Raw genomic sequence first — 23,082 nt, 5'->3', positions numbered from 1 at the left:
TTTGAAACTATTTTCATAGGCAATGAGTGACATTCAATTATACATGCAGCTTATACATTCTAGAGTTTATGTACACCGATCAGGCATAACATTATGAACACCGAAAGGTGAAGTGAATAACACTGATTATCTCGTCATCACGGCACCTTTTAGAGGGTGGGATATATATTACGCAGCAGGTGAACATTTTTTATCCTTATAGTTGATGTGTTAGCAGGAGGAAAAATGGGCAAGAATAAAGATTTGAGCAAGTTTGACAAGGACCAAATTGTGATGGCTAGATGACTGGGTCAGAGCGTCTTCAAAAATGCAACTATTGTGGGGTGTTCACGGTCTGAAGTGGTCAGTATCTATCAAAAGTGCCCCAAAAAAGCGACAGTGTTGAACCGACGACTGGGTAATGGGCGGCCAAGGCTCACTGATGCACATGGGGAGCGAAGGCTGACCCATGTGGTCGAATCCAACAAACGAGCTGTAGCTCAAATTGCTCAAGAAGTTAATGCTGGTTCTGATAGAAAGGTGTCAGAATACACAGTGCATCGCAGTTTGTTGCGTATGGGGCTGCATAGCCGCAGACCAGTCAGGGGGCCCATGCTGACCCATCCACCGCCGAAAGCGGCAACAGTTGGCAAATGAGCATCAGAACTGGACCACGGAGCAATGGAAGAAGGTGGCCTGTTCTGATGAATTATGTTTTATTTACATCCCGTGGATGGCCGGTTGCGTGTGCGTCGCTAACCTGGGGAACACGTCACCAGGATGCACTATGGGAAGAAGGCAAGCCAGAGGAGGCAGTGTGATGTTTTGGGCAATGTTCTGCTGGGAAAAATTTGGGTCCTGCCATCTATGTGGATGTTACTTTGACACGTTCCACCTACCCAAGCATTGCTGCAGACCATGTACACCCTTTCATGGAAACAGTATTCCCTGGTGGCCTCTTTCAGCAGGATAATCTGCCCTGCCACAAAGCAAAAATGGTTCAGGAATGGTGCACAACATCAAGTTTGAGGTGTTGACTTGGCCTCCAAATTCCAGATCTCAATCCAATCGAGAATCTGTTGGATGTGCTGCTGAACAATTAAGTTCGATCCACGGACCATCCAAAATGTCCATTTCTATCCACAAAACTTGCCAGAAGTCATGGTTTAAGGGGCTATTTTAAAAATAAAAATTCTTCCAGAGGTGCATGCCCCCAGACCCCCCCTGCGCACGACTTGATAACATCCGCCGGCGCATGACAGCACCGCTGCTGGAAAAAAAATCAAGGGGAAACACTGATATATTAGCACACCTCTAATTGACAAGATCAAAAAAAGAGCACTATTAAGTGTGCAAAATGGGGCCACCGATCTGTACTCTCTCTCCTTAAAACTCGCTATCAAAATAAAACATCAGAGCTGCTGAGTGTGTTTGCTATTTTGCTTTATTAATGTCTAGCATTGCACCAATGTATCAGAGCTGCTAAATGTACCCACAGGAGTTATTAAATGGTGTGGCAGGCAAAGGGAGTAAACAAACTCATCACGTTTTCACAACTAGCACTCTGCCTGCTCACTAAAACAATCCATGGAGACCCTGGCACAGGTTCTGAAATGCATCAGTGACCCTGTTTCCAGCACACTGCTAGCATAGGGCCTCTTCAGTAAACAGTAGACAATTAAAGTGCTTTATTGTATACACCACAGGACCGTTTGGGAACGTGTCTCTTGAGTCTGTGCATCTTTGACCTCTACTGAGGTTTGATGAAGTATGCTCTTTGATCTCATCTACTCTGATTCTTGGCTTAGACATTGCTCTAGTTCTCTTGATACAAATAGCCACTAGGCAGTACATATGTAGGCATTTCCCATCATGCATCTGCATTCCCAGCATGATAGAGCAATCTAGGTCATGGAGGATGTCTCTTGTGATCCAAATGGCATGTAGGCTCTTCTTCGCAGTCTTAAATTGAGAGTCCTGGAAAACAGCTTTCTCACAGTTCATTTAAGTAGACTGGGTATGTCTATTATTCTAGAGAAAGCAAAAGAATACACTCTTCTTCCGATGCCTCCAGGCACACTGTCTGGGCGTGCCAAATATTTAGTCCTCTCATATTAGATAGCTGGTATGTAAATAGATCCATGAAGCACTGCTTCAAATTATTGCCACTTTAGAACAATAAAGTGTCTTAAGGGAACGTAAACAAAATCAATGACAGAATGAATGTGATTAATAACATAAATATCCTTAAATGTCCTCAAATAGATGTCCAACGAGTGTGATGTGTCAAGCTAACTTTTTCACCCTCAGAGTTTGAGGCAGTTGAGGGCATTAAAAGCTTTAATTTGGCTTGATTCTTGTATCAATGTCGCAAATACCCCTCTCATTTTGATCTCATGAAGTAGCGCGTGTATGACACGCCAATTCGTATTTCCATTTTTGGCATACTATCAAGACGCATAATCGCTTTTCAGCGTGTTTATGAACGCCGTTGACTTAACATTATATAAATATATGACTTACCTCAACCCCGTCCCTAAACCTAACCGTCACTGGGGTTAATGGCATTTATGACGGTTCCCTTACCATCCTAGGAAAAAAAAAAGATCGCTCCCCAGATGTAGATCTACATTTTGCTTAGTTTCGCGCTGACATTTGACGGCGTGCCGTGTACAGACACGCGGAATCACTCGGATGTTAATGGCGTAGACATACATACAAAATGCGTAGAGATAACACGCCACTTGACTCGAAAGTGCCGTGTATGTTTACGCAAAAGTCATGATGTCATGTTGTTAATAAATAAAACAAAGAATGTTAAGTTCCATGTTCTGCCATCTATTTTTCAATTACTTTTCCTGTTGTTTTAGGTTTTTGTCATGGCATCATTTCAGTATTATCATCAAGATATTTTAGTCAGGTATCGTAGTCATTATTTTGGTATCTTGACAACACTATTCTTCATCACTCACTCTATGTAACAGGTAATTGCACACCTGTTTAGCCCCTGGTTTTACATACAAAGAGTCAAGCAGGCATAAAAATATAGGACCATAATCTTATAGCTCTAAACTTATGCTGAACTCAACCACACCCTGCTGTGAGTTTGCCATTTACTCCTCATTTGGCTGTTTCCATGGCTGCCAGCCAATTGCAGCACAGGCAGCTTAGCGGCTGTAGCTAACAGTAACATTGCCAACATCAGCATAGGGAGAAGGTGTAGGGGCTTCAGCATGCAGGAAACCAAACCTAACATCCTTTGTTTGAAAGCAGCTGCGGATCTAATAATGCTTTCAACAGAAAACAATTGAGGCTAGAGTCTAAATCAATAAGTAGAAAATGAATGGTGTGGTACCTAAAAGCCGATTTTGCAATTAAGCTGAAAGCAAACCAATCAAATATTCGGACAAATAGCCTGTAAAAAGTCAAATTAGGTAAAGTAGACAATCCACAGTATACTTTAAGAAAACATAACAAGAATTTGCATTCAAAATTAAGCCATTTCAATAAGAGTCCTTTCAAAATTGTGAACATTTTCCCAACATTTAACATTTCGTTCAAGTTAGTCATGTGAATTGGCTGCATTGACGCACAGAAAGCTATTTGATTTTAAAATAGCTTGTGTGTAATATGTATACACATTTACAGTACATACATATACATATGGTATACACATTTAATTAGTCTTTTTTTATTATATAATTAGCGTCAAACAAACGAAAAATATAAAATATTAAAGAATATTACACAAAAAGATTGAAACATTACTGCACAACCACCAAACAGGACCAAGTGCACCAAGTACGTAAGTAGCCATGAAACAAAACTAAGTCGAATGGCGCACTTTTTCATATCGTCCATTTCCATGGTGGCTCGTCGATTCGTCGCTCTGAGAATGTCTTGTGTGTTAACCATAAACACTCTGGGTTGGCTAAACTTATTTCAGGACGTATTTTACAACCAGTAAACATACCTTGAGTAAGCAAATGAGAGGTCAGTGTTTGACATGAAGCCAACCTTGCTTTCTAATGACATTGAGTGCATTAAATGGCCATCATAACAACAGCTGATGAAACTTCTGTTTAAAACAAATCACAAAAGCACAGTTGAGACCAAAGAGTATACTTCTCTTGTTCGTGTTCTGCTCTACCTCGCAGACAGTCTTCAGAATTCATTAGAGTTACATGATTAATCATTAAAAGATCAAGATATCGATTTAAATACCAACATAGTCTACACAACCTCTGGCATTAAAGATCACAGTGGAACATACAAATCTGCCACAGACCCCAAGAGAGAGCAGTTGTTATGTAACAGAAATAGATTATTTCTGTTACAATAGAAGTACTGGGATAAAAGTGTATAGTTCAGATATAAACACTGATGTCTACTGAATTGGTCATAATTGAGCAAATTACCTTTTGAAAGTGACTTGGCACCTCAAAAAAAGATTGCATCAATTACACCGTTATAAAGGGTGAGAAATGTCCACCAATTGACAGTAATAAATAGATTGAGAAATAAATAAAAACGTATTTGTCAGAGTAATTTAATAATGCGGATTCATCCAGCCATGAACCAAGTGATGTCTTTATGAGCAAGACAATGAATCATTCAAACCATTTTTTTAAATCATTCCTTCAAATCGTTTAAACAATTTTAAACAGATTGCAACAATTAACTTCATCAGAACCTCTAACAACTAAATGTTATTTTGTTTAGTTGTCTATTCAAAATCATAGGGAAAATGTGATCTCTATTTTAAACAAAAAAAAAACGTGATTGACAATTTATCCTGAATCATGCATGTGGATGCAGCTTGATTTTTGTGTCAACAACGCACGTGCAAGTGATGTGCTTGAAAAGAAAGGTGAGGTTAATTAGATTGTCTATCTGTCTGCATGGCCAACAGAGTACACTTTGAAAGGCTTGTGCACTCAACTGTGTGATAACATGAAAAAAAAAAAACGTATACCTGAGCCTTGAGAGTCCTCCTATCTGCTGCCTCCTGTTGAAAAGACCAGGTCCTCCAAAACAAATGTGTGCTTTTTTCACTTTATAGGCAGGCACTAGGATACTGAGATTAGCCTCCCTCCCTAATCATCAATACCAACTTATATCTACGAGGAAGGCCGGAACACACCTTTTCGCTCTATAATCAAAATCAGTACAATCACATTTTACTGTTGTTTGTTTAGTTGCAACTTGCAACCAATCGAAATTCCTATACAGCAAAACACGATCTTATCCAGATGTCAAAAGGACAGCAATCATAACAATCTGTGCTTTCTACTCAAACATTCTGCTTGAGAACTGGCCACATAAGGGAGAAAGACGTAAACATAATCTGCATTAGAAATGGTGCTTGTTTTACTACGAGTAGGTACTTGTATAATTATTGCATTTTGATTTGTCAGTGAAACAAACAGGTGGGATGAACAAACTAATAATTACTCAGATGATCAAAATCTGTAGATTAGGCAGGATCAAGGTCACAAAATACTCTTTTCTGTTGATAAACGTAAAACATTGTGGGTTAAATGTGCTCAAAGTTAATGTTTAATGATAAAATGCTTCCTTTAGAGTTAATATGTGATCTCAGAGTAATTTGCTTCACCAGGTCTTAGAGGTTGTGACAACCCAATGATTTTCTGTGAGGCAGTTTTGAAACAAATGAGATAATGTAAAGCGAGAAACAAATAAAAAAAAAGACCTTATATACTATAAGTCTTTGTAAACAATCATTAAGAAATGTTGCCTAAAAACAAATACTCACATTTTAAAATGAATAATAAAAGATAAAGTGGATTTTCATCCTTCATTGTAATTGTGTTCAAAGTGGAAATAAAAAGGAGCAATAAAATCATGAATAAATAAACATCAATTGCAGTATATCTACGAGAGCCTTTGAGAATTGAGGAAGGGAAACAAATGTCCATAATGACTTAGCATTACTGGAAAATACTGATGCATTAGGCTGAAAAACAACAACGTTCTCTTTACGAGCAGTTCTGCGCATCAACATAATAAAACTAATAGCCGCAATTAGTACATGGAAAGTATAGAGAAAAGGGAGTTCCTCAACAAAGGATGAACAAAAGCCTCGTCACAAAAAAACAACATTTAAAACTAATCTGTTTTGACTCAGTTTTCAATCTCAAACACAGGTTTTGTATTGAGCAAGCTAAATGATCAGTAAAACAGCATAGCATGAGCCACATGTTCTTACACATAGGATATTCCAGCTTTTTCAAAAGTAGCCAAATATAAATGAATCCCCTGGCATGGCCTAGGAAGCCCACACCCTTCTCAACAAATCAAACTTCACACTACTGCCAGTGTTATGAACCAAGATACTGTACAAATTTTCTACTATACTATACTATGCTAAAACAAAAATGTAGGAATCTGGGATAACATTTTTAACTACACTGCTATAAGAATCATGTATGCCTCGCCACGTGAAGCATTTAGTAAAATGTAAACAAACTGCGTTTTAACACATTGATAACAAAAAAAGAGAAGGGATACTCACAGGCATCATCTTTGCAAGTGTCAGAGGAACATCTGGTCTTCAGCTTCACTTCGCCTTTCACAACATCCACAAGGTCCAACCCGAGATCACAGCCCCTTTTGTACAGCAAGAGAACAACTTCACTTGCACTATCACTGACCAACATGACACATGAATGTCCACAACACCAACAAATACAGGCCAAACAGGCCATGGCTCTGCACATCGTGTTATCTTATTTTGATTAAACGTTGACGTGATACGAAACTTGTAATCACATTAATTAGCGGAGTAAGAAACATTAAAGAGAAGCTTTAAAAGAATCTCGCTAAACTGGAATATCAGCTGGTTGTGTGTGTAGAAATGGCAGATGTTGGGTGTTTCTAATACACCCACTGAATGCCCGTAACTCATTCTCTCCTCACTCTGAATTACTTATACATCGGTGTGTTAAACCTCGAAACAAATTATTTAAACCAACTCCAATGTTTGTCACATTTAAAGACGTTCGTTTTAAAGAGTTTTCCTCTATCCGCCCTGTTCATTCTACCAGTGCTCACATCTGTTAGCCAGTTAGCACTGACACAAACATCTCGCTGTACAGTAACGTTACGTTAAATGTTAACAAACATTATGAAAACACATCGGCGGTTGTTAAAACTACATCATACTCACGTGTCACGAGTACACATAGGCTATGCCATAATCTTTTAGAAACGACACACGATGTGTTCCTCGTTTTCTTGAGCTGCTGGGTATTGAATAACTCGCGAAAGAGAGCTAAAATAGTTAGCCTGCTAGCTGAAGCCAGGTAAAACACTCCAATACGTGAAGCGAATGAAAACGAAATCAGAACACTGTTATTCATCTAAATTAAGTCAGATATTGCCATAATACCTTTTAAAGTACGAAAACAAAAGTAATACAATATACTGCCCGGACTGGCTGAGGCGAATATAAGCTGCTCGCGCTGTTGTGTTAAATCATGGCACGCGCAGAGCTGGAATGCCAGGAATGTGTGGAGCTGATGCATAGGGACTTATGAATGTTTGGATGTGTAGTCATTAAAATCTCTAAGTGATGGACTAAAAAAAGGTTATGCTACGCCCGTAGTTATTCATTGAGTCACATTAATTGGTAAGAAGTTATTTTAAAAGTGCCATTACTTGCAGACTGTGTTCAATGCTAAATTCAAAGCAACACGGCATATCATTGGAAACTTTCAATACTTCCAGTTCCACCCATTCACTCAGTAGTTGTTTCCAGCTACAAATATTGCAATGTATAATTTTAAATGGTATGTTTAGAGTTTTACAAACAATTGAGAAATTCACATTTGTTATTTAGATACAAATTTTTTTTTAGAAGTCCTCTAACACCCACTACTGATCAATAACATGAACTACAAAACATGACATCAAATATGATTTTAATCTAAACTGCTAACAAAAACAATAAAACTTTACATGCAACATATTGTCAATAAGCATTTTCAAGAGGAATTTAACATCAGCTCAATGAACAGACTTGATTTGTCTCTGCCCAAACAACCAAATGTTTTTCAAGGACTGAAGCCATTTAAAAAAAAAAAAAAAAAAAAAAAAACATTTGGCAGGACTTTTTAAAATAGTTTAATTTCATAAGTTAACAGTCAAACAGTTTCATGTTTGGCAATATGAATTTCCTGCAAGACAGAGTGAAAGACAACAAGGCAGTGAGTCCATATTGTGATCCAAATCAATAATTTTATTGTTTCCAAAAAACAAAATACATATATTCAGGTAAAGTTCTTCGGGGGACGATTTACAGAGAAGACATGGGGAATGACACTCCAGTGATCCAATCAGTGGGCGGGCTCTGTGAGAAAAAGAAAGTCATGCCAGATCCCCAAAGTTTCAACATATGCCCCCACAAATAAGGCCCTTTTCCATTTTTTTTTAAAGTTAAAACTATTACAATATTTGAGAAACTTGTGAACTGTTTCATGTTTTACCAAAATTGTATTACTTTAATACAGTTAATACTTACTTGACTGCACTGCTTTCTTCTTTCCTGCAAAACAGCAATGCTAGTATTAATAATTTAAACAAGAACTTTTGCAAGCAATGTTTTGCCTTGTACAAAAGAAACTTCACAAGAAATTTAGTTTCTGAATATATTGTGTAACAAAGTGAACATGGGTCTACATGGGCCTAGTTCATCATATAATCACAACCAATTATTCATATGATGGTTCCATATTATTATTATACATTATGGGATAAATAATGTTTACATAGCACATAATTATATTGTGTACCAAAATAAATACAGGTTCACGCCATGTTGACAGTACAGTCTTAAAAATAAAGGTGTTTTCAGAGTGATGCCATTTATTTAACCCTTATGGTTTGTCCATTAAAATAACTGATAAAAGTATGTGATTGTGAATAACATTTTTAAAAATCTAAATAACTTATATTTTGTTGAATGGAACTAAGGATGTAAAAGTTCTTCATGTAACCATAGATGCGTGCATACAATACTGAAGAGCTCTTCAATAAACTTGAACTCTCACCTCCATATGAAAGTTTGTAGTACATGAAAGTCATGATTCCTACACCAACCCACATCTCCTGGTAGGCCTTGGTGTAATAGGGTCCCATCTTAGACCACCAGCCAGCGAATGCACCACCTGCCATCTAGTGATCAAAACATACAGATGCATGAACATTTGTCTAGAAGGCTTCAATATGCACGATGACCAAACATATGTTTTAATGTGCAAATGTAATATGTAATAATATGTGCCATTCGAATTACGTGTTATAAACAAATAACCAACGGAGTAACAGGACACAAACAGTACTTTCAAGGACATAAGCCCAATAAGGCCAATTAAAATAAATAAATAAATAAATAAAACACTGAGAATTTTAAGTACAAAAAGAGCAAAAACATTCTCGGTTTATCACTGCATGAATAAGGCGAGTTCATGGCGAGCTCAATTCAATATGAAGTTAACTTGAATAGCGAAAAGAACAAGACGTGTCACAGTCCATTACTGGGACAAATTTGAGACTATAAAACATTTGCCTCGATTCATGTGTGCCATTCAGATATCAAGTTTGCGGAGATCCTTGATTGCCGATGTTGATGCATTAAAGGCACTCAGAAAGGCCTGGTCATACACGGTCCAATAAACGAAAAAAGTAATGGTTTAAACGACAGTGAATCTTCTTGAAATGGTCAGGGATTATTTACACCATGCACAGTGAAATCTTATAGCATTTCTTATCAGCAAATGGACTCACCTCTAATATTTAAGTGCACTGGACCACACGGAGAAGGTCACTGTTCAGCAGTGATAGCTCAAGCGATGTAGCGGAAGATCTCTGTAGGTTTCCGCTTTGTAATTAAAAGCCCCGGAATCAAAATAAAAGTCTGCATTTGACGACTATATTTTTGTAACACTTGTTCGACCTTTTTAGATAAAATACATTTATTTTTAATTAGATGCTATAAAATGGTAGATGTTACAAAATATTTTTAGACCACATGATCTCTTTGTTTTGAAAGTCCACAAATAAATCAGAAAATGAAATAGTGTAGCCTATCTAAATTATTGTGTATTTCATTAGTGTGTATTTCTCTGATAAAAAAAAAAAAGAACAGCATAAAGCCATTTGACTATCTTGTTCATAAACAATGGTGTCAGGACTTTTCATCTTGATGACACTGACACTTTTATTGACATGAATACGTTTGCTTTTGAGGAATGACTCTGAGCTATCCATTTTGAGCAAGTGACACGCTTTTGCAGGTTATTAACTGGATTTTGCAGTTTGTACTAATTGTTTTGAGAACTGCATTAACTGTTGTGCAAATGTAAATAGTAATGTGAGAAAAACTGTAATTAATGATAATCTCCAATACATTCATGCTGGTTCTGTTCTGTGTACCCTGAAGGGGGTTAGCATGCTCTCCTTGCTCTCATCTCTCATCCATGCTAGGCTACATGGGTGTGCAGGGAGCCAATCCTGCATGCTGATATCCTGACAGAATTGAAGTACAGATCAGAAATTAATTAATTAATTAATTAATTAAATAGATAGATAGATAGATAGATAGATAGATAGATAGATAGATAGATAGATAGATAGATAGATAGATAGATAGATAGATAGATAGATAGATAGATTGATTGATTGATTGATTGATTGATTGATTGAGTAAAATTTAATTGTGAAGACATTTTAACAGCAATGGACAGACACAACAACAACAAAATCATTAGCAGAGAAAAATGTGCTTAAAGACAATATAGGGATCGCATCTGCAAGCTATTGTGTTGATGATCACAGACTCCATTCAGAGAACTTCACTTTGTTTGGCCCAACAGTTATTCAGCAGTCAAGAGTAAATAACACTGCTAAGATGGAAGCTTTATGATCAACCCTCTCACTGTCGACAACTATCAAACCTGTACTTTGCCACATTCAGTCCATGCTATGCAAAACCCAGTTCTGTCACTACATGATAAATCAACAAGCAGAGAATATTAGAGTGTATCTGATGTAAAATGCTTGGGAGAGGTGAGAGTGTGCGGTAGTTCATGAGTACATGCAGGAAGCAGGACCACTGATGCGCAAAACAGTGGTGCAGTCCTCTCCCCTCAGGCTAATCTCTGCTCTGTAATCCAGAAATATAACTCTGAAAAAAATCACAGATTAGTCTGGATATCTGGGTTGACTGCTCTGGGTGTATTGTGTGTGCTACTTTCAGTTTGATCAGTCATTATATGGAACCTGGAAAGCGGACGCACAAAGAAAAAATGTAATTTGAATTAGAAAAACAAATGGACACAAATCCAAAAGCAATTCTAAAGTGAGACAATAGCTTTAAAGGAATAGTTCTAATAATATTAAAGGATCAGGGAGAAATTCTGTCATTATTGTGACAGTAAAGTCTTACACTGTATGCTGGTATTTTTATGTTTTTTTTGTCCATTAAACACGAAAGTGAAGTTTTTTGAACAATTATTGTGCAGTTCATACAGAGTTCATAGTGACCAGAGGCCGTTAAACAGTTCCCCAAAAAATACCACAAAAGTATATGAAAAGTAGTCCATACAAACACATTATTAATAACAATAAAAAACAATAATAAAACATTATTTATAATTATTTATTTTTAGGAATTATTATTATGATGATTGATGTTGGTGATTTTTTAAAAGTTTTTAAAAAGTTTTAAATTGAAAAGTAGCTACTTTTTATCCATATTGATCAATTACAAAAAGTATATGGTTCACCTTCCAAGTTTAAACATCACACCACATCATCTTGTTAATCACTTTTAATCAGTCTAATAACACCTCCGTTCATCTTCGGAACACGGCTTAAAGGGATACTCCACTTTTTTTGGAAATAGGCTCATTTTACAACTCCCCCAGAGACAAACAGTTTTTTAACATGGGTTAAACAGATAAACAGAGTTTTACCGTTTTCGAATCCATTCAGCCGATTTTCTGATATTTAGAAGAATATCAACCAGATAGTTTCTGGTCTCATTGACTACCATAGTATATATTTTTTCCTACTATGGAAGTCAATGAGACCAGAAACTGTCAAGTTGATATATTCTTCTAAATATCAGAAAATCGGCTAAATGGATTCAAAAATGTTAAAACTCAACTATTTAACTCTGAGGGACTTGTAAAATGAGCCTATTTCCAAAAAAAAGTGGAGTATCCCTTTAAAATATTTTTGATTTAGTCCGAGAGATTTGTGTCCCTCCATTGAAAATGTATGTAGTCCTTGTCCAGAAAGGAAATAAAGACATCATCAATGTAGTCCATGTGACATCAGGGGGTTAGTTAGATTGTTTTGAAGCATCGAAAATACATTTTGGTTCAAAAATAGCAAAAACTACGACTTTATTCAACATTGTATTCTCTTCCGGTTCTGTCCGCAGTGACGCTGGTGACGTAAGACGCTGCTGACATGTATCTGGTAACCAGTAACTAGAACACGTCAGCATTGTCTTACGTCGCAACGTCACTGGACTCGTGAATGCAGAACCGGAAGATAATACAATGTTTTTGTTTTTTTTTGGACCAAAATGTATTTTCGATGCTTCAAAACATTCTAACTGGTGTGTTGGACTACTTTGATGATTTCTTTATTTCCTTTCTGGACAAAGACAGTATACCGTACACATTTTCAATGGAGGGACACAAAGCTCTCGGACTAAATCTAAAATATATTAAACTGTGTTCTGACGGGCTTGGAACGACATTAGGGTGAGTCATTAATGACATAATTTTTAATTTTGGGAGAAAAGGGAGTCATCTAGATTTTTAAATCGATCTCATGAGAAAACTAAAATATTTTATTTAGTTGGCGATTTCGCATGAATTTGTTCAATGTGATTCGTATGATATTTAGGAAAAGAAGTAAGCTTGAAGGTCCACCCCAATCCTAACAGTCAATGGGCTGTAAATCGTACAAAAATGGATGAATGAGAATGTCCAAATTGTTACGAATTAGCCACCACTTTACTAAAACTTGTAATAGTTATGAAAAGAGTGGTAAAAGAAAAGACACCAGGTCAAAGCCCAAGATTTTCCTATGGAGTTTTAAAATGGGGTTTTTCAGTTTATGAGTAAAATAAAGACTGTTTTATGATAACTTGATGATGTTTTGTTCTACAACATAAACTCCACTCTTTTGCCATGAGATTGTTGGATGTGTTGGATGGATCTACCATTAGGTGTCTCACAATGTGGTGCTGTAGGCCTCATAAGCAAACGGGTGGCAAAAGGGCAAACTCCAATCTCTGCGGATAGAGTAGGGGCAAGCAGCACGCAAATGTTTATCCACATAACTAGAAATGGTAGGAATTTCCTCCCTGTGATTCCCTGACTCCTCTGACAAAGAATTAGATGCATTTCCAGCCATGTGATTTCTATCATTACTCTCTATAGGTGGATTGGGAGCAGAGAGAATATTTGGTGGAGCTGAAGGGACTGGACGTCGCTGCATGGCGTCTTCCTGTCTCCTCAGGAAGTCCCTGAGAACTTGCTTGAAGACACCCACCAGTTCCCAGGGAGGGATGTCATTGTTGGCCAAAAGATCATGGAGCCTTGATGGACAACAATAAAACGTTTAGTAAAATATTATAGGTGCAATTTTTATATATTATCACACAAGCACTGTAATCACATCAGTGTTGATATTTGGACAAACAGCATGAATTCCTATACACATCTGTCTGGAATGCACAAACACAAACTTGTGAAGTGGCAAATGCAAAATTCTACATTTTTTTCGTTTTTTAAGAACATTTGAAGAAGCTTTTTAGAAAAATGGCTGAAAAAATACAAAGAAATGGAAGCCAACATGGAAGGCGAAAGTGAGTTACCTGGAAAGTACAATGGCAGTGTGTGAGGGTGGGATGCGACCACAGAGGCGCTCTAGCTGGCGGTGTTCAGAAGCAGGGATAAGGGCAAGCAGGCTTGGGTATGCTGGGGCGTGACGGTATCCCATGATGCCACGGGAGATGCAGTACTGGAACTCCTGTTCTTGAACCTGAAGTGCTCTTTGCTCCAGCTGCCAAAGCATCTCATGCAGCAACATCCGACCTGAGCCTCCATGTGTCACACATCCATTTGTGTGACGCCAACCTAAAGGCATGGCTTGGCTGTAAACCGTAGGAGCAATAAGAAAGAATGCTGCTGATAAAATGCTGTATATCAAAGTGGCTTTCTCCTATGATCATCCTCTGCAAATGAGATGTGACTGTTCATAAAGTGCTTGGTCTTCAGTGGACAGTCTTTCACACCGTATCACATCAAGCTCTGTAACCCACAACCTCAACTGGCACTTTAATTCAACATACAGTGCTCTCCATCAAGCTAATGTTAACAACATCAGCAGAACAGTCATTTTAGTTTGTTTATCTTGTTATTTTTTTGTCGACCAACACAACATTGCTTATTTACATAATTACACATCATTATCAGTGATAAACAACTGAGTCAGGTTGAGAAAGGAATGGCAGTTTATAAAGCCATGCTAAAAACAAGCTAGCATATTTGACGGTCAGGCTTAAAATGCACATCAATTTAGCGTAGTGCTAATGCTCTTTATTTTTCCAGGTAAATTTCAAACTATATGCCCATTTGAAAAAACTAAGCGGTCATAGCCTACGTTGCTTGTTGTGTTTTGGAAGATGGCTGGTTCATCAAGCTGTTCATTAAAAGTAAGGTGAAAAAGGTAAGGTTAGCATTACCAACTGTAGCTGGTTTGTTGGTGGTCCAAAGTCTACCAGCTAATGACCAGCTAATCACCAGCTTGAACCAGTTAATCAGCTTGGACCAGTTAATAAACAGCTTAAATGAACTAAAATGTTCCAAAACAGCAGGGTGCTTGACCTAAAAAAAGATGTGAAAAGACAAACTTGGAATAAACATAGACAGATACAAAGACAATTGAACTGTTGTGAAGATAGATATGAATCGACTGGACAGGTACAAAGGACAAAATCAGGGCAACATTGTAAAGTTGACAACTGAAACAGGAGGAGACCGACAGAGAGGTGATGGATGGAATAGAAATTACAGGAAAGGATGATAACCACCAAAGGATTCACCACAGAGGATATGGGTAAAGGTGAAGAAAAGAATGGAAATTACAATAAATTACATTTAAACTGATATTTTTACCTTGTGGGTCTTAGAGGTTGAGGTCCATGATGCCTTGACTCCATCTGATACCATCAAATTGCACCAGGTTATGTAAATAAAATATGGACAGTTAATTAAACCAGACTTTCAGATATAAAATTAGAGGATGACAAAAGTGGGGAAATATAGATAGATAATAAGGAGAAGAGCAACCTGAAGAGTGTAAGAGAAACTAAAATAAGGCGCTTGAACAAGAAGAATGTTAGACAAGCAAAATCAGGAGAAAAGCAAAGACAGAAAGAAGAGAGAGAGAGAGAGAGAGAGAGAGAGAGAGAGAGAGGGAGAGAGAGAGAGAGAGAGAGAGACATGCAGCAGTGTGTGGACGACTGCGGCGGGCAAAGTTGAGATGAAGAGAGTGACTCTCTCTCCTGCCCACCGTAAACTGCCTTCTGTCTCTCTGCTCTGATAACCCAGCCCACTCTGACACTCACACACACAATCACACACACACACCATTTCAGCTCATATAACAGCAAATAGTTTGAAGTGTGCATCCTGCTTCCCATCATTCAATAAGATCTTGAATTGCAGCCTGAATTTCATGCCTCAAAACTTGCCTTGGGTAAATCAGTCCAGGCTTCGTGTTTTCAACAGTAAGACAGTTAATTCAGTGTGGCAGTCTGAGTAAAATTATCTGGAAAAAATGTGCCCTGTGTCAGCATGTAATGTGACCCAGTGCCAATGGGAATTATGTCAGTATACAAGGGAACAAAACAAGAGTTCCTGGACTGTTCAACAATGCGACATACAGATGAATAAACGTGTATTTTTGGGTGGAAGATAACAATTCTGTCATATTTAATCATGAGTTTATATAAATAAACATGGATTTATGGAGACGGTAACTGTAAAAGAACCAACAAGTTTCTTAGAGATCCTTCATATCACTTCACATTTGACTGGAACATAACATATGTCTTTTCTTTGACACAATGAGACAAATAAATCAAGCATACTAACCTTCATCACTATTTCGTATGACCATGGTACTGTATGTCCACACTTATGTGGATGAAAAGCATTTGTGCATAAGCGGTCCTCACAGATTGCAGTTGGTGTCCATATGGAGGCCTCTGGGAAGGCTGCAGGCTGGATGGTCTTCTGAGACTCATAATCACAGCCCAGCTCCTGGTTCTGGTTCTGGGTCAGGTCAGGGTAAAGCACCACTGCTGGCTACACCAACTGCCCTGTGCATATGCCATGATCGCATTTAGATTAATACCAAAGTATTGACAACAATAATCGCAGAAACATAAGCACCATGACTGACAGGGTGACCATGATTTTACCAAGTACTGCATGTTCCTGGATCAACATCTTTGTTGAACCTGGAGAAACATTCCAATCCAGTCAGATTTGAGGGACATGTTTAGAGTTTATGTGAAGTTTGGCTTGCAACCAACCAGGGTTAGGTGCTTCTTGTTATTCACCTATCATTTTACTCTGATAACATGTTTTATGGATAACCTATGGGTTGGGTAGGATTCGGTTTAGTGTTAGGACAAAATTTTCTGACACACTGTAAAAAAATATTTTCAAGATTTGTTATCACAACATTTTTTTCTTTTGTCAAATCAACTTAATTTATTTAGTTCAGATAACTTATTATTTTGAGTTTTTGATGATTAAATGAATCTCCTTCATTGTATTTACTCACTTTTTCCAGTTCAATCAATTTAAAAATTTAAGCCAACCTTTAAGGCAAAAATTCAAGGAAAAATTTCAAAGTTTAACTTACCAACCAAGTTACTTAATTTTTTAATTTCATTTTTCATTTCATTTTATGCAGGGGAATGTAAAAGAGAAATGATCATAATCATCATCATCATCATCAATAATAATAATATGTATGTCAGCAATTATTAATAAAAAAATTATACGTAATATATATATATATAGATATATAGATACATATTCTATTTATGTAATATTTATTCTATTTATATAATATTTGCATGGGAATATGGAAGAGAACACTGGCTGTAAAATATATTCTTAAGGTCATCCTGCATTGCTGCATATTGTGTTGTCAGTGTTATTTTTCCATTCCCACTCCCAAAATGTAAAAGATGTGTACATGTGTGAGCTGCAGTGCAATTTGTAGCTCTCCCTCACAGCTTAAGTATAAAGATAGACCATGGCGGTAAAACACTTCATATCAGATCATTGTCGAGTTTTTCGTCTATTGCAGACTAGACCTTCAGACATTACATCATCTGATGTCCAATTATTTCTGTCAACCATGCCATGCTGTATTATTTTCAGGGGGCTTAAGGACTCACATTCGTGCTATAGTTCACTTTTTTCATCTGTCTACTGAACACTTGGGACTATATTTCAGCTTTTTAAGTTTTGGAATAGTTTTTAGATACCTGCTCCAGATGAGCTTTAAAACACAAAACTAATTCCAGACATTTATTCAGCACCGTTTGACCAATTCCCATCTTTAATTGTGAGCTGTGTACCTTTTGTATGAAGAGAGAAAGAAATCCTCTGGAAATGGCACAGGACCTTTCACTGCCCTCACTAAAAACCCTCTGTTCCCAGAGGAGATTCAGGCCGTCGTTGCGGTCAGTCTCAAGTCGTCAGACGGGGTGAATGTAGCAGTCCTGCTGTCACACCCACACAGAAAGAGGCTAATTGTGAGTGTCAGTCTGTGTTCTAAGGTGGGTGATGTCATTGCCACTGGCAGGGAAGCCTGTGATAGTGATGATTTGGGACATGGCTGGTGTGCACACATACATACACCAGAGGGCAGTGTGCATGCTAACACATGTGCTTTGTTGCTTTATATTTTACACTATATCTAAAAACATTCGTTCTAACAAATTAACCTGGATGATAATTGATATATATATATATATATATATATATATATAGAAGCAAATCAGCACATTTCATAAGGATCATGTGACACTGAAGACTGGAGTGATGATACTAAAAATTCAGCTTTGCCATCACCGGAATAAATGACATTTTAAAATATATTCGGTAACACTTTACAATAAGGTTCATTATTAACATCAGTATTAACTAACATTAACTAACCATGAGCAATACATTTGTTACTGTATTTGTTCAGGTTTGGTAATGTTAGTTAATAAAAATGCAGCTGTTCATTGTTTGTTCATATTAGTTCACAGTACATTAACTAATGTTAACAAGATTTCAACAAAGTATTAGTAAATGTTGAAATTAGCATTAACTAAGATGAATAAATGCTGTAGAAGTGCAGTTCATTATTAGTTCATTAACCAACCTTATTGTAAAGTGTTACAATATATATTCAAATAGGAAACAGCTATTTTAAATGTGAATCATATTTTTAATTTTACTGATTTAAACAAATAAATGCAGTCTTGGTGAGCATAAGAGGTTTCTTTGCTCTTTTATTGGCTAAAAAAACATCTTGGCTGAGTCTCTTCTTTCATCTCAATCTAATCTGTGTTGAGACATTGATTGACTTCTGTTTTAAACCATCATCCACTGTCCACAAGTCTATCACTCTAAGAGCCAAGATACTGTATTTGACTGATTGAATATAACTGTATCATCAAAACTTCCTTCTTCCACCTCTATGACCTGCCTCCATCTCTATAGCATCAGTTAATGAAAGTTTTATTTAATCAAACAGATTGATTGTTTTAGAGAGAGAGAGAGAGAGAGAGAGAGAGAGACAAACCAATTAATACCACAAAACATCACAGACTTAATCAAATCCATTGCTTGCTTACTGATGTTTGTGCTGTGCCAAAATGATGTCACTTCCAGGAGGATAATGTCATGAAGGACCTTGCTTTTGTTAGTTAAATGGATATTAGTTGCATTGATCTCATGAAATCACGTCTGTTTGAATACATTTGGATCAAAGTAAGGACACAATGAAGGAACATGTGATATTTGGTAGTAAAATGACATTTCTTCATTCTTAATAACCTATTTTCACTTCTACTGGTCTTCTAAAGTGCTTCAGTTCAGTTTTCGGTGTTCAACCTCTATTTTATTTGCATGCCCCTTGAAAAAAAAAAAAAAACACAAAAAAATAAAATCTATTCTTATTGCAGTTGGAATGGGCAACAGTCTGTTCAGACAAAGGGAGCCAAGGGGAGTGTATGTGTGCATGAATGAGAAAGAGCGAACCCATTAGGCCTGTCCGCCTGTCTGTCTTACTGACTGACAGCAGCATGTCCTCAGGTGAACAGAGAGGTAAGAGTGTGCATTAAAAGCTTTATCTCTGACATTTCCTCCGCTGGCTCTTTTATGATTACTAACCATTATTCCCAACAATTTTTCAAAAACCTGCCTCTGCATTTGCCATGTTGTCTCAAGCACTTTTCTCTTGCCCCTTCATGGTCAAAAGTAGTTCTGAACCAACAGAAATGTTTGCTCTCATGTTGTACAGTCATTTGTGAGGTGTTTTACATTTACAGACGAATGTTAAATACAGTACATCAGGGTTTTTTTTTTCTGACTTTGCTTTTTAAATGGTTTTGGGCACTGTTTGCTTTTTCACCCTGTCATGAGGTGTATTTGACAAACAGACATTGGTCAGTCATGTCTGGCCTTTAGAAGTTTGTGTTCATGAGGGCACAGTTGACCTTTGCTCAGGTACAGCGAGTCCACAACAGACAGGCAAGCACCTCAAGGCCATCCGATCCCACTGTCACTGAGTGTGAGTAAGGTGAAGGAAAGGTCTAGAGATTGTTGAGACGTGGAAATAAAATAACTATGCTTTATTTATTTTTTTACTTACTGTCAGGTCAGTGAACTAATTCCCAGCATGCACCTCAGCATTTAAATATGACTACCTCAGACTCCATATCCCAGAATACACACACACACAGTGTTCTACCCACCTTATTTTTAAACACGGAAGAAAAGATGTTTTGTGTGAATGTGAAAGACTTCCGTGAAAACACCAGCGTGTTTAATTAAGACACCACATTAAAATAATTTGGTAAGAAATACCAGTTCGCAATATCAAGCAGCATAACGAGCTGTTATGTACGCTACAGCTAAAAGTAACAAGAAGCAAATGACACTGTGTCTGAAATCGCCTCCTTAAATAGGGCACTATACTTGACGGGACAGCTATTTGTAGTGGTGTCTGAAAGTGGATGCAAGTACACCCACAATGCACAACAAGGAGTGTACACCCAATGTACTCTCAGCCATAGATATCCATAATAAAGGCTAGATTTCTCCTCCGCGCTGCTGGCCAATGGAGCTGGTCCGCACCTGACGGCCATCTTGTCACAGGCAGCTCGCTCACATTGTGTTTCAATGGTGCGTGTACTTTTAAATAACCATAACTTCCTCAATTTTCTACCGATTTTCAAATGGTTTGGTTTGTTATAAAGGGGATGTAGTTATGACACGGCATACCTATAAATAATAAGTGTCACCCAGAATTATATAGCCACATTAATAACGTTTGGAAGAAACCAAACCGTTTGTAAATCTGTCAAGATTTCAGCGCGATAAGATTATTTGTGTTCGTGCTGATCACGTATCTTACATCAGGTACCACCATAGAAAGTAAAGAAAGGGTACCACAGAGCACGCCAGAAAACATACTCGGGTAACATAACCTCGATTCTCTCTAGAAGTGGGAACGAGTACAATCTTACGCTAGGGGAAAACCTCTTTTCCAAGAGATATTAAGGCCAAAAATTATCCTTAATTTTCAATAAAAGTAAAACGCGTTATGGCAGCGTGCAGACATAGGCAAGGCGGCTTGCGTGCCTATTGGCTGTCCTGCGGCAACTGCAGCAGCCTGTCGAGAGAGGCCCTTTGGTGACAGTCCAATAATTAGCTTATTGCATATTAGCTTCAAAGGCCAAATGGAATTTCCAGAATTTTAATTTGCCATTTGGTAAATTCTCTGAAAGTAAACTGTTGAACGTAATGTGGCCTTTTCTCCTTATTATATTTTGAAAGGTTTTAGAAATGAAGGCCAGACTACATTTAGATTTCTCATTATTAGCCATTTCACTGAGACCTTTTTTAATCTCTTTGCTTCAGCGTTTCTCAGATTAATGAAGAAGATTTTCTTCTGAAAGAGAAGGTGCATTTGGAGCAGCACTGAGTTGGAGGTCATGTTTATAAATGGCTCCTGACATCCTTTTACTAGTACTGACACTGACTGACCATGTTTCCACATCAAAGAGTTCTGTATTAATGTGGGACACGCCAGCTATTTAGAAAATGTAATTTTTCTTACTCCATTGACAGATTTTCTTTCTTGTTTTAAGCATTCTCATTTCATTTTTGACTAATTTATCAGCAAACAAAACTTCATTTCTTATATTATCTTGTTTGTATAGTAAATGTCTTGATTTAAAAATGTTTAGATATTTGAGGTGGGAAAAGGACCAGAAATAACAGAAACAGTAAATAACTTCAATTTCAGTCTAGCTTTGAATATATTAAATGGACAAACGTATAAGTAGCCAACCATCTTTACTGATCACAGCGCATTATCTGATGGGCTTACGGACAAAGAGCACGCAATAATATCCTGTTTTTGCGATCACACTCAATTATTCCCGGCTCTTCGGATGCTGACCACACCCACTGTCAGGCAATTCCCTACTGTCCCTCCACAATACTTTGCCAACACACCCGAGTAGTCTGAGAATGCGGGACTCTCGGTGGGGGACTGTAGATGCAGGCTCCGAGTCTGCAGCTTCATAATATTGACACACCCTACCGTTTCTCTGAAACGACACCGCAGTTCTCACTGTCACCAGCAGAGGGCGAGGCGAGCTCGCGCATTGATGGCACATAAATCAGAACGACGCTTACAAGACACATGATAAAAACGATACAATTTTAAGAATTAATTTGAATTTTAAGATAAAGTCTCTTGTCTCAAAAATCCATTACATTAGTGACTGTCTGTGTGAGTTTATAGGCCTACCTATGACATATTTGGACATACCATCGTCATATGAAATGTAGTGAAAGAAGTAGGTTACTATGTTTGATATAAGATTCACGTGGTGCTTGATAAATGATTGTGTCAAAGAAAACACATATGGTTGTGTTCCAGTCAATTGTGAAGTGATATAAAGGATCTTTAAGAAATTTATTGGTCCTTTACAGTTACCGTCTCCAAATAAATTCAAATATTAAATTGTATTAATAAACTCATGATTAAATATGACAGCATTTTTTTTTATCTCCAACCCAAAAATACAGGTTTATTCATCTGTATGTCGCACTGTTGAACAGTGCAGGAACTCTTGTTTTGTTCCCTTGTATACTGACATAATTCCCATTGGCACTGGGTCACATGCTGACACAGGGCACATATTTTCCAAATAATTTTACTCAGACTGCCACACTGAATTAACTGTCTTACTGTTGAAAACACGAAGCCTGGACTGATTTACCCAAGGCAAGTTTTGAAGCATGAAATTCAAACTATTCAAACTTCAAACTATTTGCTGTTAGATGGGATGAAATGGTGTGTGTGTGTGTGTGTGTGTGTGTACCTACCTATAACATATTTTGAGCAGATACAGATCCCGCTGTTTTCCAAGTTCGTCCCACCTGTTCCTGGAGCGAAACTGTAGCATTTGGACAATAGTCAGGTACACTGGGCACCTAGCAGTGCCAGCTGACAGATGGGTAGCGTCCTAATTCAAAAGAGTCATCTCCAATCTGCATTCATTATTCATATATGTACTGTAACACAACAAACATCACTGACAGGTCAATTTTTACACTTCCTGAGGCTACGCAAATGTTTTCTGCACTTCCTGTTAGCGTTGTCTAAATGTGCATGGCTGAAATGTTGCACCTTCCCCGGGCTGACCCGAATTAGGACGTCCATACAGGGAAACTGTATAGCAAT

The 23,082-nt window shown here is 37.5% G+C and overlaps 2 protein-coding genes across 2 annotated transcripts; both read right to left on the bottom strand.

Moving 5' to 3' along the window:
* Positions 1–8,218: 8,218 nt before the first annotated feature.
* On the bottom strand, positions 8,219–9,919 carry atp5mj (ATP synthase membrane subunit j). The gene is made up of 4 exons (XM_039691998.2): positions 9,787–9,919; positions 9,051–9,174; positions 8,522–8,545; positions 8,219–8,350 (listed from the first exon to the last, which is right to left on the bottom strand). The coding sequence occupies exons 2-4, from the start codon at positions 9,172–9,174 to the stop codon at positions 8,337–8,339; spliced, it is 162 nt and encodes a 53-aa protein (XP_039547932.1). The 5' UTR covers positions 9,787–9,919; the 3' UTR covers positions 8,219–8,336.
* A 2,223-nt stretch (positions 9,920–12,142) lies between these two features.
* Positions 12,143–22,942, bottom strand: rd3l (RD3 like). Its single transcript, XM_039692073.2, has 4 exons — positions 22,725–22,942; positions 15,201–15,244; positions 13,898–14,176; positions 12,143–13,618 (listed from the first exon to the last, which is right to left on the bottom strand). The coding sequence occupies exons 2-4, from the start codon at positions 15,242–15,244 to the stop codon at positions 13,252–13,254; spliced, it is 690 nt and encodes a 229-aa protein (XP_039548007.1). The 5' UTR covers positions 22,725–22,942; the 3' UTR covers positions 12,143–13,251.
* Between the last annotated feature and the right edge of the window lie 140 nt (positions 22,943–23,082).

This window comes from Pimephales promelas, chromosome 13 (assembly GCF_988280905.1).
Source record: "Pimephales promelas chromosome 13, fPimPro1.hap1.1, whole genome shotgun sequence".
Lineage (NCBI taxonomy): Eukaryota > Metazoa > Chordata > Actinopteri > Cypriniformes > Leuciscidae > Pimephales > Pimephales promelas.
This window is presented reverse-complemented; position numbering and strand designations above follow the sequence as displayed.

Excerpts from the sequence above, each read along its gene's own strand:
- atp5mj (XM_039691998.2), bottom strand. The coding sequence starts at position 9,174 with ATGGCAGGTGGTGCATTCGCTGGCTGGTGGTCTAAGATGGGACCCTAT. Across the intron at positions 8,546-9,050 it reads CTACAAACTTTCATATGGAG|GAAAGAAGAAAGCAGTGCAG; the intron begins GTGAGAGTTCAA and ends GCTGTTTTGCAG.
- rd3l (XM_039692073.2), bottom strand. The coding sequence starts at position 15,244 with ATGGAGTCAAGGCATCATGGACCTCAACCTCTAAGACCCACAAG. Across the intron at positions 14,177-15,200 it reads CAACCTCTAAGACCCACAAG|CCAAGCCATGCCTTTAGGTT; the intron begins GTAAAAATATCA and ends TACGGTTTACAG. Across the intron at positions 13,619-13,897 it reads ACTGCCATTGTACTTTCCAG|GCTCCATGATCTTTTGGCCA; the intron begins GTAACTCACTTT and ends TTGTCCATCAAG.